The sequence below is a fragment of the Cebus imitator genome, unplaced genomic scaffold (assembly GCF_001604975.1).
Source record: "Cebus imitator isolate Cc_AM_T3 unplaced genomic scaffold, Cebus_imitator-1.0 Scaffold499, whole genome shotgun sequence".
Lineage (NCBI taxonomy): Eukaryota > Metazoa > Chordata > Mammalia > Primates > Cebidae > Cebus > Cebus imitator.
In genome coordinates, this window is record NW_016107814.1 from 1,337,768 (window position 1) to 1,356,077 (window position 18,310).

At 39.4% G+C, this 18,310-nt stretch overlaps 1 protein-coding gene across 1 annotated transcript in view; it reads left to right on the forward strand.

The window, feature by feature from the left end:
- Positions 1-1,138: 1,138 nt before the first annotated feature.
- The window catches only part of HERC4 (HECT and RLD domain containing E3 ubiquitin protein ligase 4), a gene marked incomplete at its 3' end in the record, with an annotated part of 118,366 nt that continues 101,194 nt past the window's right edge, over positions 1,139-18,310 (forward strand). Inside the window, exons 1-3 of the mRNA XM_017513737.2 lie at positions 1,139-1,343; positions 2,824-2,854; positions 3,333-3,636. Of these exons, the coding sequence (XP_017369226.2) occupies positions 3,411-3,636 (226 nt within the window). The remainder of the gene's footprint in view (positions 1,344-2,823; positions 2,855-3,332; positions 3,637-18,310) is intronic.

Genomic DNA, 18,310 nt, shown 5'->3' on the forward strand with positions numbered 1-18,310 from the left:
TTCAGAACAGTGAGACAATAAATTTCTGCTGTTTTAAGCCACCCAATCTGTGTTAATTTGTTATGGCAAGCCTAGGAAACGAATACACACACTTAAACATATTCTAGCACAGATACTTCTTATCTAAAATATGTTTTTCAATAAGAGATAAAGAAACAGGCCAGGGGTGGCTCACGCCTGTAATCCCAGCACTTTGGAAGGCTGAGGCGGGGGGATCACCTGAGATCAGGAGTTTGAGATCGGCCTGGCCAACATGTCAAAATTCTGTCTCTACTAAAAATACAAAAATTAGCCGGGCATGGCGGCACATGCTTGTTGTCCCAGCTATTCGGGAGGCTGAGACGGAGATTGCAGTGAACTGAGACTGCGCCACTGCACTGCCTCCTGGGAGACAGAACAACTCTCAGGGGAAAAAAGTAAAGAAAAGAAAAAGATGGTCTATTCGTGGAATTCATTCTATCAATGCCCAACTTATGATTTCAAAAGTGCATTGGTTCAAGTTCTCCTTCTTTTTAAGAGGTTGAGACTGGCCTAGGAGATCCAGACTTTGTTTTTATGAAGCAGGGACTGCAGCCAAATGTGTCATTTTCCCTGATAGAATGAGGCCCTGCAATTCAAGCTTATCGTTCAGGGAGAGTGTAGAAAGTGATGGAAGCCAACACTGTAACAGGAACTTGAACTAGTAGTGTTATTAGTTCGAGTAGCTTCAGCTATTGCTATCAATACATCCCACATCCTCAGACTGGCTCCAGTTGAGGCCAGGGGATAAGATTACTCTTCACCACTCTTTATATTCATAATTGCGATGGTTATTCTGCTACTTTAAAACCTCCTTGGGAAAAGAAAGAGTAAAATACTAAAAAGACTAGCAATCATGAGCACAAATACAACCAAACCAAAAAACAAAGTAATGTTCTTTATTAAAAGGCTCGGTGAACGCCGAAGCATTCTCAAAAACAGCTGACACCTTCTCCATTTGTCTTCGCAAACTCCAGCTACCTGTAGTTGCCGTTTTCCCTCTAAAAGCAACGCAAAGCTGCAGACTGCGCAAGCGCGAGTGGCCAGGGGCCCTGGGAGAATTCCGGCGCAGGCGCCGGGGCCGGGAAGTGGGCGGGCTCGCGCGCGTGCTCTGCGGTTCACTTCCGGCTAGCCCTTCCCCCGCCTCCCTCGCGTGGCCACCTCCCCCTCTGCCTTCTCCTACCCAGTCTCTTCCCCAAGTCTCCCCACCCCTCGTGCTCTCCGCCCCGCTTGCCCCCAGTTCTTCCCCGCCCGCTCCATCCGGGTCGCTGACGGCTGTCTCTGGAGTGGACAGCGGCGGCGTCCGCTTTTCTCTAAGGAACCCGGTAAAGTTTCGTAGGGGCCGGGGAGGGGAGCAGCGGAGCAGCGGCACGGACGCCGGAGGTGCCCTGGTGATCGTAGCTACTGGCTGACGGAGGAGGGTCCCAGGAGCCGGAGACCTGCTTCAGCGACCGCGCTGCCTTGCTCTCTGGGGAGGGGCCGCCCCCGGTCGCCTTGGGCTTCTCCTGCCCTGAGGAGCCGGGCGAGTTGTGGCCCCAGTGGGTTCGGGGGCGTGTGACGGCGTTAGGGAGGGGCAGGCCGGTCTGGGCGGATGCAGGCCGGCCCGGCACGGGGCGCTTTCTCAGCGCTTCCTGGGGGTGAGGGGCGTGGGGCGACGGCAGGCTTGGGGCTCTCTGGCCCCTAGGCTGGAATGTCGCACCTCCCTGGGGACGGGCTTCCCTCAGGTTGAGGCCGCGGGGTGCCAAGCCTCGGCCGCCGGCTTCTGAGGCTACTGCAAGCGGGCAGTTGCCGTAATTGTCTGCTCGGCCGCGAGGTTGGGTGTTGTGTAGATGATTTCTCTTTCCCGGTCCCCGTGAGCTGATCTGGGTGCACGTTCAGGGAGAGACGGGGCTAAACTGCTTCTCATTTCCCTACCTGTTGCTGGCGAGAGGACGCCTGTGTCTTAAAAGGGTGGTTAAACCTCACGCGCTGAAGTCGGGATATTTTCCTGTATTACTCTTATTTTGTTTTTTAAATATGGGAAAACATTGCAGAACTCTGGGGAATTACCGAGTTCTGATGCCCCAAAAGAATGAAATCAAACTTCTGTTAATGGATGATGGGTCGTGGAATGGGACACCTCGGGCACTTGCTAGCCGGAACGTAGGAAAATTGAGGTTGAAACCTTGCAGGCTCTGTGTAAGGACTGTGGGTGACTGCTACAGAATAAGGCTGACTTCTGTAATTGTGATATTTAGTAACGCAATGTGTCTATGTAGGTATAGATGAAGTGGCCTCTGTTATTTGTGTCTTTCTTTACAAGTAAAGAAATATTCAGTCAATGTGCTGGAAAGTTCTACAGATTTCGCCATCAGACTGTCAGTGCCCCAGCCCCCATTCCTATTCTTGAAAAATCAGCAGTGCGAGAGTTATTTGCAATCCCCTCCGCCACCCCCCTGCCGCCCGCCAATCTTTAAATTATTGTCTCAGAGGTATGGATAGATACAGATTGCCCATGGGAGAGTTTTTAGTTCCGGTTACCACTTGTAATAAAAGAAGTTGACTTTTGGAGACAATTGATATTTAAACTGCATTTTTTTTTTTCCGTAGTATAATTATGCACATTGATTTAGTTTTAAAATTAAATTAGTGAGGTTGGAATGTGAGTATTTTTATTTGAAAAATGGGATCTTTGGAGGTGATTTAAGATTATGGTTTGATAAGAATCCTCATTTTCTTTCTGGCCTATTAAGAATAATTGGAAGAGTCGTTTAAATTGTAGAAAATTGCTTTAAATTTCCTTTATTGGTTTTATTTCTGTTACAGATGAGAACTTCCATTTTCTGTTGATGTGGAGGTAGGTATTAGAAGGCTTAATTATATTAGGAGTTGAGGGAGATTGCAAGGTTATGTTTCTGCAGTTGGCTAAATTTTTCATTGTGTATATTTGCTTTTTGGGCAGCGGAAAGATGGCATATTTCTTGCTCCCATTGAAATTATTTAAAGCAAAAAGTAGAAAAAAATTGTGATTAATTTCATCAGGCTACTTATTCCCATTAGTTTAGCCTATCACAAGATAACCAGAAGTCAAAACTGGTTAATATGTTGTAAATTTTGCAAAGGATCATAGAAAGTGACACATTTTCCCTAAAAATTTCTGAATGATACATTTAAAAAAATACAACTGAGTGGTTTTTGAAACTGATACTTATGTAGCATATCGTAAAGTATATTTAATGTTTACTATGTAGCAATTATTGTAGCCTAGCACTTTAAAGAGCAATTATACATCCTTTTTTCTTTGAAGCCATATTAACTTCTTTCTGTCTCCTCAGACATAGGGTACCTCCAACTTTCCGGGGTTTCAGAAGAGAATTTTTTATTGAAACTGGAAGACCAAAATAATTACAAGCATGTTGTGCTGGGGAAATGCATCCTTTGGACAGCTAGGTTTGGGTGGAATTGATGAAGAAATTGTACTAGAGCCCAGAAAAAGTGACTTTTTTATAAATAAAAAGGTCCGAGATGTAGGATGTGGACTCAGACATACTGTATTTGTTCTGGATGATGGAACCGTGTACACATGTGGATGTAATGATCTAGGACAGCTAGGTCATGAAAAATCCAGAAAGAAGCCAGGTAAGTTGAAACATTCTTAAAATTAGCTATTTCTATTAATTATATTATTTTAAATTTGAAGCATCATATAATTTCTGTAGTTCTAACTACATGTTTATCAAGCTTTAAAAGCAAAGTATAAGTTAATTCTTTCCTTTTTGTTTGTGTATTTATATGCTTCTAAGTACTTTTTTTTTTTTTTTAAACTACTAGCATTATAAAACCTTATTTTGTATGGTGATATAAAACTATAGGGAAAATCAGCCTGCAGTATATAGATCTTTGGTATAGAGTGTATAGTGTGCAGGTCCTTTTTAATAACTTCTGTTCAGCCACCGTGGATAGATTTTAAATGCATAATTTACTCTGTGTTTTTCTTACCTTTGGGCGGGCAGGTGAAACAAGATGAAAGTTTTTTACTTTGACTTACTTGCCTAAAATATGTTTTTATTTTTCTTTTTATCCCTGTGTCATTCATAGTATTTTAAATGTGTAATTTTATTTGGTTTAGTTGGAAATGTCTTTTATTCGCCTAATCTTCTTTCTGTAGTATTGCTAGCTATTAAAAATTTTGTGACTAAGTGTCCTGATTTTGTAGTAGTTGTACAAGCAAAACTAAATAATTTGTAGGGTAATGAGAATTTTGAGGAATTTGGTCACATTTCGTGTTCTGTTTTTCTGGGTATTGTATTTTAAAATCAAATATTTCTACAGTTAGGAATATCATTGTTATGTGAGTTTTGCTTTCAATTATGATAAAAGTTAATGATTTCAGGTGGTAAATTCAGATGAGACTGCAGCTATACTGTGTTACAGTTCCTTCTTTTAACTGTAACAATAATGGCACCTCAGTATTTTCTATGGCAGTTATTTTATTAGCTTATTATTTAAGTGGTTTTTGTTGTTAGCCAACTTTTGAGAAATTAATGTAAACTAAGATATGCAGGCATTAAAGGCACATTTCATCATTCACATCATCTCATGACCATGCCAAACCTCACTTTTCTAAGTTGCAAATACTGTATAGTTTTCATCCTCTCTTTGTGGTTAAGGTCTTAGTTTATTTTCTTTTGCCTTAATGTGTAATTTATTTTTATTGGATATGATAGTAACATTAATAACAATAGATTTTTTTTTTTTTTTTGAGACGGAGTCGTTCTGTCACCCAGGCTGGAGTGCAGTGATGAGATCTCAGCTCACTGCAACCTCTGCCTCCTGGGTTCAAGGGATTCTCCTGCCTCGGCCTCCCGAGTAGCTGGGATTATAGACTCAGTCACCATGCCCAGCCAATTTTTGTATTTTTAGTAGAGACAGGGTTTCACCTTGTTGACCAGGCTGGTCTTGAACTCCTGACCTCGTGATCAGCCCTCATTGGCCTCCCAAAGTGCTGGGATTACAGGCGTGAGCCACTGCACCCGGCCAACAATAGATTTTTAATTATTGCAGAACTCAAAGTAAATGACAGCTTTCTTGTACTCTGTCTCAGAACATTTTATGGATTCCTACCAGATTTTTGTAATCTCAGACACTGAGGTGGTCGTATTGGTAGAAATTAATGGTAATTTACAAATACAGATTTGATGATTGCCTCTGCTTCAGAGACAAATGATGCCCTTTACTATTTTTCCTTAGTTTGGAATGCTGCCTCAGGTTGAGATTTTCATGGTATGGAGGCTGCTGACGTTCTTTGTACTTTTAACATGCCCCATAGAAATAACTGAACATCTCTCTGTATTACTTTAATAATTTCTGAAAGGCCATTGGGCAAGTGGAAAGTAAAAAGCCAGCACATAGGAATTGCCAGTATACTTACTTATGTCTGCTGAGGTTTACATTTTTTAAGTGTTGTTGATCACCTGTTCAGTGTCCAGGACAGAGGTAGACACTGTATACTAATAGCATAATGATCGTTGTACCAGGGATGGCTTCCAACTACATAAATGAGATTCTGAGAAACTTAACTAGCTAGAATAGGCTTCTTTGTGGTCATGTTGACATTGTGATGATTGCGTTGTGACACCTATATCATCATCCTCTTGATTCATCCTGGAAGCATTATTTGGTAATGTAAAGTTGGGGCAGTGGGTTTCCTTAATTTGTGATACCTCTTTAGGATCGCCTCATTGTTGTTCCAATTATGCCACAGTCTGTGGAAGAGAAAAGTGAAAGGCATTAACTTTGTCTTTGAGAAACTTAGACTCTGGGTTGGGAGTTGAGGTATACATGAACAACTGGAGAGAACTGGAAATTAGACATGATGTGCTCTGTATTTTGACCCTAGGAAATATAAATTATGGGAAATATAATGGGATAGAATTAAGATTTCTGGGAGAAAATGAAGGCTTACATTTAATTCTATTGGTGATCACATAAACAGCTAGGAAATAAGTCTGGGGCTGAAATTGCTTAGTTTTATAGAATGGGGTTGTCCTGATCCTGAGAAAAGCTTTTTATTATCAGAAGTTCTAGTTCAATGATATATTGAAGTGAACCTAGCTTTCAGAGGGAAGTGAAAGAAGTTCAAAAAGTAGTAGTTGCTCTGACAGGAACTTCATCTTTTAATCTCAGCCTTGATTGAAGATTTTTTTTTTTTTTGGAGACAGTTTCACTCTTGTTACCCAGGCTGGAGTGCAGTGGCACTATCTTGCCTCACTGCAACCTCCGCATCCAGGTTCAACTAATTCTCTTGCTTCATCGTCCCGAGTAGCTGGGATTATAGGTGCCACCACACCAGCTAATTTTATGTTTTGAGCAGAGGTGGGATTTTATCATGTTGGCCAGGCTGGTCTTGAACTCCTGACTTCAGGTGATCTTCCCACCTTGGCCTTCCAAAATGCTGGAATTACAGGTGTGAGCCACTGCACCCAGCCTAAGATGTTTTTTAACTAGTGTTCTTAACTAAATTTTAAGAATGTTTTTAACTAAAGTTATTTATATTTGGAATAATTCCTTAATGATTTAAATGTGTCATTTCCCCAACCCCTTTTTAAATTTGTGAATTTGAGGACTGGATTAAAAGATAAGAAGCTGTTGGATCTTATTTAATTTATTTTAAAGTCTTCTGGTAATTGAGCAAGTTGGTTGTTTCTAGGACCATTTAATAAACATAGTTCACTTCAAAAGAGGTTTTTTTTTGGCAGGGGGTGGGGTGGTGGGGTGGGGTCTCACTCTGTTGCCCAGGCTGGAGTGTAGTAGCACCTTCTTGGCTCACTGCAACCACCACCTCCCTGGTTCAAGGGATTCCCCTGCCCCAGCCTCCCAAATAGGTGGGACTACAGGCGCGTGCCACCACACCCAGCTGATTTTTTTGTTGAGATCTCCTGCCCCTGTGATCCGCCCACCTCGGCCTCCCAAACTGCTGGGATTATAGGCGTGAGCCACGGTGCCTGACCAACTTCACTAGAGCTTTAAACTTGTGTCAGAAAGGAGGCAGAAAGGAGGAAACTAAAAATTGTTTTATGTAGATTGGCTTTATAAATATACATATTCTGTAACTAATAAGGAATGAAGGAGAAAGAGGTAGGCTTATTAAGGATAAATTATTTTTGAGAGTCATAATAACCTACTGGAGGACTTGGCCTGACAATGTAATAAATAGATTTAACCTGTGGCCTGTTGAAAAGAGGGTGTTCTGTTCTGGACTTTTTAGGAAGCCCATAGAAAGATTTAACTGAATGCCTTTATTATGCTACGGGTGCAGATTATGTCCATGGTCATCTCTGTTGTCTTGTATATGTATATCCTTTTCTGTATGTGTATATGTATAGCTTTTTCTGAGTTATTTCCAGAGAAGTGAATGTCTGTTTCACTTTCATGTGTTTTTTCTTCATAAGAACTTTGAAATACCTTTTAAGCTAATGTCTCACTTTTTAAAATTCATAGCTAACAAATAAATATATTTAATCTTCAGTATGCTAGACCAGTCCATTTAAATGAATTGTTGGGTTTTTTATGCTTTCAAATTCACTTCTGAAGATTTTAAGATAACCTATGGGAAGTACTCTTTTCTTTAAAATATCCTTTTCTTACTGTATTTTCTAATTATAGGTATAATTTGGTGACCATTGTCCTAACTATATGTTTTACGCATTGATTTCCATTTGTTTCATGTTAGAAACAGTACTAAACTGTTCTGTGATCACAGTTTGTAAATAAAGTGGTGTTCTGTTTAAAAATAAGCCCTGTTATCTAAAAAATAGTTTTTTTTGTTTTATAACATTCGTTCAAATGGAGTATCTCATTTAATTCTCACAACAGTTGTATGTAACTAAGGCAAGTATTATGGTCCCCATTTACAAATGAGGACACTGAGGTTAAAAGAGATTAAGAGACTAATAGGGTCACTAGGCTAGCACATCTTGAGACCACCCTAAATCTTGTGGTTTTTATTCTTTATCTCATAGAGCTTTTCCTTTGCTGTAGTTAGAAGATAGAAGAATATTTGCTCACCTTTGAGGAAGCTGGTTTCCATTAGTATTTTATTGTAATCTGAGGGTTTTTTATTTTTTGAGATGGAGTCTTGCTTTGTTGCTCAGGCTGGAGTGCAGTGGTATGATAATAGTTCACTGCAGGCTTGGACTCCTGGCCTCAAGTGATCCTCCTGTGTCAGCTTCCCCAGTAGTTGGGACATTTATGTGCCACCATGCCTGGCTGATTTTTTTTTTTTTTTGAGACGGAGTCTTGCTCTGTCACCCAGGCTGGAGTATAGTGTTGTGATCTCAGCTCATTGCAGCCTCGACCTCCCAGGTTTAAGCGATTCTTCTGCCTCAGCCTCCCGAGTAGCTGGGACTATAGGCGTGTGCTACCACGCCTGGCTAATTTTTGTATTTTTAGTAGAGAACAGGGTTCACTGTGTTGGCCAGGCTGGTCTCAAACCCTGACCTCAGGTGATTCGCCCACCTCGGCCTCCCAAAGTGCTGGGATTACAGGTGTGAGCCACTGCCCCCAGCCAATTTTTTTATGTTTGGTAGAGGTGGGAATCTCCCTATGTTGCCCAGTATGGTCTTGAACTCTACTCTTCAAGCTATCCTCCTGCCCTGGCTTCTCCAAATTGCTGGGATTTATAGTAATGAGCTGCTGTGCCAGCCAAGAAAACTCTTTAAAAAATTACTATCTTGTAACTTAAGTGTACAGTGAAGACAGCATATTTTATTATGCTTCCCCTTGTGCACAGACTCAAAGAAAAATCATTTTAAGAACTGATAAGAAGATCTAGAGTTCTGTTTTCAAGATGTAATATTGCACCAACACAAACTAAAAAATTCAAATATGTATAGTGTATTCTTGAATGAAAAATAACTTGATTAGCAGATCTTATAGGTAAAAGTTTTAATAGTATGATAAAATTTTTGTGATTTATGTTGAACTCTTTTTAAAGATGATGAGCATTGATTCTGTGTTTTCCATATTCTTGAATGGTAATTTCTACTGTTAAGTCATTCCAATAAAAGCATTTTGGTCACATAGTAGTGATTACTTGGCTTGCCTTTCTTGCTTCTTCATTTTCTGACCTATTCTCTCTCTGTTTATAAAACAAATCTATAAACAAACTGCTCCTTAAAATAGTTGAAATTTAAAAAGTAACATAGGAAAATATTGGAAATAAAATTACTCACTTTAAGGGTGGGTTAAAAATAAAAATACCCAATTATCCCACACATTTCTTATTGAACCAGAGCATTTAAACCAAAGAAGTTCATTGTGTTTTATAAGTTGATTTTCACAATACCTTCTAAGGAAGAGAAAGATGTGAATGATAGATTTGAAAAAAGTAATTACTTGGGTCAGAAGTGGAGGCTTGCTTTGAACGCTTTACTTTGAGAAAGGTTAGTGCCCAAGAATCACAGTGTCAAGGGTAGGGAAAAAAATCATAATGCAAACAGATGACTACTGTTAGAGAGATGTATAATAATACTTTACTTTGTGTAGGACCCTACATCTGAGGAATATCAAGAGCATTATACAATAACTCATGGTTCCTTTCAAAATGCTTGTGACACAATTTGCAAGAATTATCCTCATCTTAGGGGATAAATTTACGGAGAATGACAGCACAAGTTGGTAAGTAACTTGTCAAAACAGCAGGTGACTGGTGAATAGCTGTAAGTTGAATCCAAAAGTTTAAGTCTACCAGTCTCCTACCTTATTCACTAAATTGTGATTATGTTTAGAATTATTTACAATAATATCTTCTGTTTGAGGCAGATCAAATACTAGTGCACAGATTGTTTCCCTGCCATTCTATTCGATGGCCTATTAAATCATTATTTTAGAAGACGCTTACATTCCGATACCACTTTGATACTTCATTTTAACTCTGTGTGGTATAAAGGGTATTTAAACAAATGAACAGAAACTTACTATGGTAATACCCAGTCTTTTTTCTGTTATATATTGTATATATTCCCTTGTCTAACTGCTATGCTGTACTACAATCCAAGGTCCATAGTAACTGACTTGCAGAATTGATTTGGTGGCTAACCTTGGAACTTGGATTATTTATGTTGTATAAAGTCTGCCATGTAGACACATGCATCTCTCTCTAAGATGCATTGATTTGGTGAATGCTTTATAAAACTCTTAAAACCTACACAGAAGACAAAAATAGCAGTAGATGCCTAATTTGAGCAGCCTACCAAAGGGAAGTTTCTTTAAAGGACTTGGAACCAGTGATTTTCTCTTGGGTATGTTAATATTTTTACATGATTAGAAATGAGCCATGTACTTTTTCCTTAAAAGATCAGTAGTGTGGTAGATATTGGTTTCACAATTTGGGTAGTTACCAGATTCTTGTTGCAGGTGGCAGTCTAGGTAGTCTAGTTTCCATTATCTCCTTAGTAAGAATTCTTAGGGTTCCATGTTCCCAATATGTTATACAAATGTCGCACTGTTTTTAAAGCTCATTTCTTACAAAGGCATGTATTTTTAAAACTGCTTTGAAGAAATAAAAGTTACTTCTCTATTTCTAGACTATAAAGTATATCAAGTGGTTGGGATACATATTAAAGAATCTAAAGAGGAGGTGTACTCAAAGTTTATATAAGGGTTTATTTGGGCTTAGATAGTGTTAGTGGAAAAATAGGTAACAGTAATGAGGAAACTATATTAATGAACTCATGGTTGATCTCCTTTCTATTCCCCTGGATTTTTATTTTTCATATTGATAGAATTCAAAAGGCAGTAATTAATTTTAAATCCTAGTGAATTGTGATAATTACCTTACATGCAAGAAAAACCTATGCTATGTGTAATTATACAAACATTTATTGGAGTTTGGTTTTTTGAGACACGATCTTGCTGTCACTGGAGTGCAATGGGAAATCATGGTTCACTGCAGCCTTGACCTCCCTGGGCTCAGGAATCCTCCCACCTCAGCCTGCTGAGTAGCTGAGCCCACATGTGCATGCCACTATGCACAGCATATTTTTGTATTTTTTGTAGAGACGGGGCTTCCCTTTTTTGCCCAGGCTGGTCTCGAAGCCATCCTCTCTCCTCAGGCTCCCAAAGTCCTGGGATTATAGAGATGAACCACCATACCAGGCTTATTGGATTTTTTTTTTTTAAGGGAAATGTCTTGAATTTTGGTGGCTTATTCTTTAAACCATAATGCTTTATTTGCCTAGATTTATTCTTTTTTGTTGTTGTTTTTGAGACAGAGTTTTACTTTTGTTGTCCAGGCTGGAGTGCAATGGCGTGATCTCTGTTTACTGCACTCTGCCTCCCAGGTTCAAATGATTCTCCTGCCTCAGCCTCCAGAGTAGCTGGGATTACAGGCATGTGCCACCATGCCCAGCTAATTTTGTATTTTCAGTAGAGACGGGGTTTCTCTATGTTGGTCAGGCTGGTCTTGAACCTCGACCTCAGGTGATCTGCCCACCTTGGGCCTCCCAAAATGGTGGGATTACAGGCAGGAGCCACCGTGCTTGGCTGATTTACTCTATTTTCTTCATTTCTAGCATGGCACAATTTTGGTTTAACCTTTCTTGGCCATAAAACATTCCGGAATCCTTTAGTAATGGGCTTTTCACAAATTATTTGAAAATATCTTAACTAATTTTTTATTCATATCTAAGTTTCATCTCATTTTATTCCTTTGCTAGGTGTTACACTGTTCCAAAATAACACATTTTTAGTTTATCATAATTGTTTTCTATTATAAAAGTATTACATGTCCTTGGTAGAGAATTTGTAACACACAGGAAAGTAAAAACTATAGCCGTCTTGCATAGGTAAATACTATTGTTACTTGAGATGTTTTCTATATTCATAAATATTTCTGGTTACAGACTGGGAGTATGTTCTTGTATCTCAACCTTTTTTTTCCCCAATAATAATTTAGCATTTTCCCATGTTTAAAAATTTTAGGAATATTGTTAATTAACATTTCATCATTTAGATGTACCAAAATTTATTTAAGTATTCTATTTTTTGGAATTTATTTCCAGATTTTGTTGTAGGTAATACTGTAATGAATATATGTATCAATTTGGTCTTTATTTTCTTTTTCTTTTATCTTTTTTTTTTTCTTGAGACAGAATCTCACTCTGTTGCCCAGGCTGGAGTGCAGTGGTGCCATCTTGGCTTCCTGTAGTGTCTGCCCTCCAGGTTCAAATGATTCTCCTGCCTCAGCCTCCCGAGTAGCTGAGATGGCAGGCATGTGCCGCCACACCTGGCTAATTTTTGTATTTTTAGTAGAGATGGGTTTCACTATGATGGCTAGGCTGGTCTTGAACTCGTGACCTCAGGTGGCCCACCTGCCATGACCTCCCAAAGTGCTGGGATTACAGGCGTGAGCCACTGCACCCAGCCTATTTGTTTAATTATTTAATTATTTTTTACTTTTGGGGGACAGGGCTTTGCTGTGTCTCTCAGACTGGAGTACAGTGGCATGATCTTGGCTCATGGCTACCTCTGCCTCCTGGGCTCAAGTGATTCTCCTGCCTCAGCCTCCAGAGTAGCTAGGATTACAGACATGTGCCACCATGCCTGGCTAATTTTTGTATGTTTAGTAGAGATAGGGTTTTGTCATGTTGACCAGGCTGGTCTAGAACTCATGGCCTCAAGTGATATGCCCACCCCAGTGTGGGGATTACAAAATGCTGTGATTACAGGCATGAGCTACACTGCCCAGCTTCTACTTCTTTGTTATTATTATTTTGAGACAGAGTTTCACTTTTGTTGCCCAGACTGGAGTGCAGTGGTGTGATCTCGGCTCACTGCAGCCTCCACCTCCCAGGTTCAAGTGATTCTCTTGTGTCAGCCTCCTAAGTAGTTGGGATTACAGATGCCTGCCAACATGCCCTGCTAATTTTTTGTATTTTTAGTAGAGACGGCGTTTCGCCATGTTGGCCAGGCTAGTTTTAAACTCCTGCCTTCAGGTTATCTACCTGGCTTGGCCTCCCAACGTGCTGGGATTACAGGCATGAGCCACCACACCTGACCTACCTGTTTATTTCTTTAGGAAAAATAACATCTTTAATTTTAAGGAATGAGAACAGAATTTAATTTATTTTTATTTATTTTCTTCCTTTTTTTTTGATCTTCAAAGCTCCTTTAAATCAGGAATATATTTTTTAAGCACAGTTGTGTTTCATTTTACGAAGCTGATACGCTCATAAGGTATTTGTAAATGAGTTTTTAAAATGTATAACAAGGCCTGGTACGGTGGCTCACACCCGTAATCACAGCACTTTGGGAAGCAGAGGCAGGCGAATTACAACGTCAGGAGTTAAAAGACCAGCCTGGCCAACATAGTGAAACCATCTCTCCTAAAAAAAATAGAAAAATTAGCTGAGTGTGGTGGTTTGTGCCTGTATTTTCAGCTACTCAGGAGGCTGAGGCAGGAGAATTGCTTGAACCCAGGAGGCAGAGGTTGCAGTGAGCTGAGATCGTGCAACTGCACTCCAGCCTGGGTGACAGAGCAAGACTCTGTCTAAAAAAAAAATAATAAAAGTAAATAAATAAAATGTATGACAAGCTTTTGAGTACAATGTGATTTATATCATTTGAAGATCTAGTAGGGAATAGAAAACAAATGCACAAGTAATAGAAATGCAATTAAAATATGCTAAGTGTTACAGGATGTATAAACAAGAGTGCTGTGTAGAAATAGTATAACCATTTGGGATGAAGTGGATTGTAGGTGAATATTTGTAAGAAAGTAGCACATTAACTGGAAGGATATACATAGTATTTCAAGGAGGAAAGAATGAAGAATGCTTTGTAGGTAAAGCAGCTCAGATGGCAACAGGCAAGTTTGAAGCTAAGGGAAGAGTAGTCCATGTAACTGAGATGTCTGAGAATAGTGAACAGGAAAGTTAGGCAAAATTGAGGTCAGATTATAGAAATAATTAAGGAGCTTGAATTTAATTTGGTGAATATCTATCCACTGATAGTTTGTAATGGGAATTACCGTGGACTTACAAAGGAAAAGTTGAAAGGGAGAGAAATTGGAGGTAAGGAAATTAGGCTGTGATGGTAGTCCTTTAAAGCAAGAAAGGAGCAGGTAGATGATGGAGAGACTTAGGCAGAAAGAATGGACAGGCTTTGGTAACCAGATGGAAATAAATAGTAAATGTAAAGGAAAGAGCCAGGTATGATCCTGATAGAAATAAGGAATCCAGGAAGAGGAGAAATATTCCCTTTTATTTTAAGAGGCAAGTTAAACGATTCTGGTGAGGTGAATTTTGTAGCAAATTAATAATAGATGAGTGAGCAGTAAGAAATTTAGTACTGTAAGTGAGGAGAAGGACCGGGCTAAAGGCATGAAGTGTTTTATTTTCAATTTTGTTTTATTTTCAGTTCAGATAAGCTAACATTCCAACTGTAGACTTCTCCCAGTTCTAACCTGTTAAGTAATTAATAATTCATTAACATTACTTAATTTTGTGCTTTTGGAAGACTGCTTAAGGTATGTGGCAATGTAGTACCATTATAAATTTAAAGTAATGTAAATGGTTGCTTCCTCCATCTGTTTTGTAAACCTGAATTTTCTTTTTTCTTTTTGAGATGGAGTCTCACTGTGTCACCCAGGCTGGAGTGCAGTGACACAGTCTTGGCTTACTGCAACCTCTGCCTCCCAGGTTTAAGAGATTGTCCTGCCTCAGCCTCCCAAGTAGCTGGGATAATAGGTGTGCGCCATTATGCCCAGCTAATTTTTTTTTTTTTTTTTTGAGACGGAGTCTCGCACTGTTTCCTAGGCTATAATGAGGTGGTGCTATCTTGGCTAACTGCAATCTGCCTCCTGGGTTCTAGCAATTCTCCTGCCTCAGCCTCCTGAGTAGCTGGAACTACAAGCCTGCGCCACCATGCCCAGCTAATTTTTTTCTATTTTTAGAAATGGGGTTTTACTATGTTGTCCAGGCTGGTGTTGAACTCCTGACCTCAGGTGATTCACCTGCCTAAAGCCTCCCAAAGTGCTGGGATTACAGGTGTGCGTCACCATGCTTGGCCAATTTTTATGTATTTTTTATTTTTAAAATTAATTTTAATTTTATTTTTTATTTTTTTTTACTCTTAGGATATGCTTACACTTTTTATATTTTTAGTAGAGATGGGGTTTTGCTGTGTTGGCCAGGCCAGTCTCAAACTCATGGCCTCAAGTGATCCGCTCGCCTCAGCCTCCAAGAGTGCTGGGACTATAGGTGTGAGCCACCACACCTGGCCAACATATTTTAATTTTAAAGCCTTCATAGTTAAAATTGCCTTACAAATAGACATTAAACCAATAAAACAGAATATTAAGCCAAGACATAAACAGTCATCTTTTTTTTTTTTTTTTTTTTTTGAGACGGAGTTTCGCTCTTGTTACCCAGGCTGGAGTGCAATGGCGCCATCTCGGCTCACCGCAACCTCCGCCTCCTGGGTTCAGGCAATTCTCCTGCCTCAGCCTCCTGAGTACCTGGGACTACAGGCATGCACCACCATGCCCAGCTGATTTTTTGTATTTTTAGTAGAGACGGGGTTTCACCATGTTGACCAGGATGGTCTCAATCTCTTGACCTCGTGATCCACCTGCCTCGGCCTCCCAAAGTGCTGGGATTACAGGCTTGAGCCACCGCGCCCGGCCTTATAAACAGTCATCTTAAATCAAGAGTGGAAAAGAGTCAAGTGAGGACTATTTAATAAAGGGTCTTGGAATTAGTGGGTGAGTCATCCAGAGAATAAGAATGTTGGATTAATACCATACTCTATGTATATATTTGGATAAATTCCAAATGAATCAAATATTTAAATGTAAAAACTGTAAAGATAAAATTAAAGAAAACATGAGCAAGTTTGTTATTTTGGAGTCAGGAAAGCCTTTCTGATTAAAATGTGGACAGGCATAGACAAAAAGATCAAAAGAACATAATTTTGCTAGGCAGAAATCATTGTAAACAAAGTTAAAAAGACAAATATTTGTGATTCATATTGCAATCAAAGTACTAATCTCCCAGATACAAAGCACTTCTAGAAATTGATAAGATTAATAGCAAAACGGGCAATGGATATGAACATACAGTTCACAGAAAAGGAAAAACAAGTGGTTCTTAAATAGATGAATACCGTTTAACCTCATTTATGTAAGGTGAAATTAAAAACAATACACTGAAGGTACAATTTTTTTCATATATCAGGTTAACAAAAATCTTAAGTTATGTAAAACACAGTGTGGAGAGCCTGTCATTAAGTAAGCATTTAATGTTTGTGTTCGTATAAATTCATAAACTCCTGTGGAGGGTAACTTGCCAGCATATATCAGAATTACAAATGCACATACTCTTTTTATTGAAGAAGTTCTGTGTTCAGTAGCAATTACCTGATGGCTTTATTTTTATTGAAGAAGTTCTGTGTTCAGTAGAAATTACCGGATGGCTTTATTTGTACATGTACAAAATAACATAAAGTACACTTTTTTTTTTTTTTTTTTTTGACAGAGTGTGTGTGTATGTGTGTGTGTGTGTGTGTGTCTGAGTCTGGCTGTGTGTGGTGTGTGTGTGTGTCTGAGTCTGGCTGTGTGTGGCGTGTGTGTTTTTGACAGAGTCTGGCTGTGTTGCCCAGGCTGGAGTACTGTGGTGCTCTCTTGGCCCACTGCAACCTCTACCACCATCTGGGTTCAAGTGATTCTTCTGCCTGAGTAGCTGGGGTTATAGGCACCCGCCACCACATCAGCTAATTTATGTAATTTTAGTAGAGACTGGGTTTTGCCATGTTTGCCAGACTTGTCTTGAACTCCCGACTTCAAGGGAACTGCCTGCCTTGGCCTCCCAAAGTGCTGGAATTACAGGCATGAGCCACTGTGCCTGGCCTACAATATTGTTTATAATGGCAAAACGTTAGAAACAACCTTAATATCTATTTTTTGGGAATTGGTTAAATAATTATCCATCCAATTAATATAATGTAATGATAACATAATTGTGAAAAGAATGAAATTCTGGCTGGGTGTAGTGGCCCACGCATATAATCCTAGCACTTTGGGAGGCCAAGGCTCGTGGATCTTTCGAGCCCAGGAGTTTAAGACCAGCCTCGGCAACATGGTGAAAACCCCATCTGTACTTAAAATACAAAAATTAGCTGGGCATGGTGGTATGCACTTATAGTCCCAGCTACTCAGGAGGCTGAGGTGAGAGGATCATCTAAGCCCAGGAGTTTGAGGCTGCAGTGAGCTATGATCGTGCCACTGCACTCCAACCTGGATGACACAGTGAGACCCTGTCTCAAAAAAATTGATATGGAGAATCTCTAATATACATTAAGTAAAAAGAGCAAGGCGTAGAAATCAATGTATACAGAGCTACATTTTGGGTTTTTTAAACAAGGAAAAATACACACTTGCATTTGCTATAAATACACAAAAAACCTTCGAAGGATATATACAGATAATAACATTGGTAACTCTTGGTGTAGAGGTGGGAAAAGAAGGGATGAGAGTTAGGTTGATGGAGAACATAAATAGTAGACTTTTCACTGCATACCTTTTTAAAAACAATGTAAATATGTTACCCATTCAATTTTTTTTTTTAAGGGTACGCTTTGGAATTAGAGTGCTTAGATAAAAATCCTGGCTCTGCTGCTAGATCTGTTTTCTTGGTCACATTGCTTAACCTCTGTGTGTCTAGGTGTTCTCTTCTCTAAAATTAGGATAATCATGCCAAACTCCTAGCATAGCTGCAGGAGAATTGCTTGAACCCAGGAGGCGGAGGTTGTAGTGAGCCGAGATCGCGCCACTGCACTCCAGCCTGGCGACAGAGGGAGACTCCATCTCAAAAATAGATAGATAGATAGATAGATAGATAGACAGACAGACGATAGATGGATGGATGGATAGATAGATGGATAGATAAAACAGTGCAAAGAACAATGCCTGGCTTTTGGTGAGTATTCAATAAGTGTTTGCTTAGAAGAAAAAACAGCCTTAGAGTGGGAATTTAAATTTAGGTCTGCCTTACAGTAACGTGGGTATTATGCTGTTTCATATTGCCTGAAAACTGTTATGTTGTCCTATATGGAAACTATGCTGCTTCCATAACTACCACCAGCTATACAATACAGATCTTTTCATTTATGCCTGAAGTTCAGGCATTTATTCAACAAAAAGTTGTCTTCCTACTGTGCTCCTAACATTGTGCTAGGCATGAAAATACTTCGTTGACTTTAGTCTTCAATTACCTTATTGAAGCTCTTATTTAAATAATATGCCAAATTTTTTTTT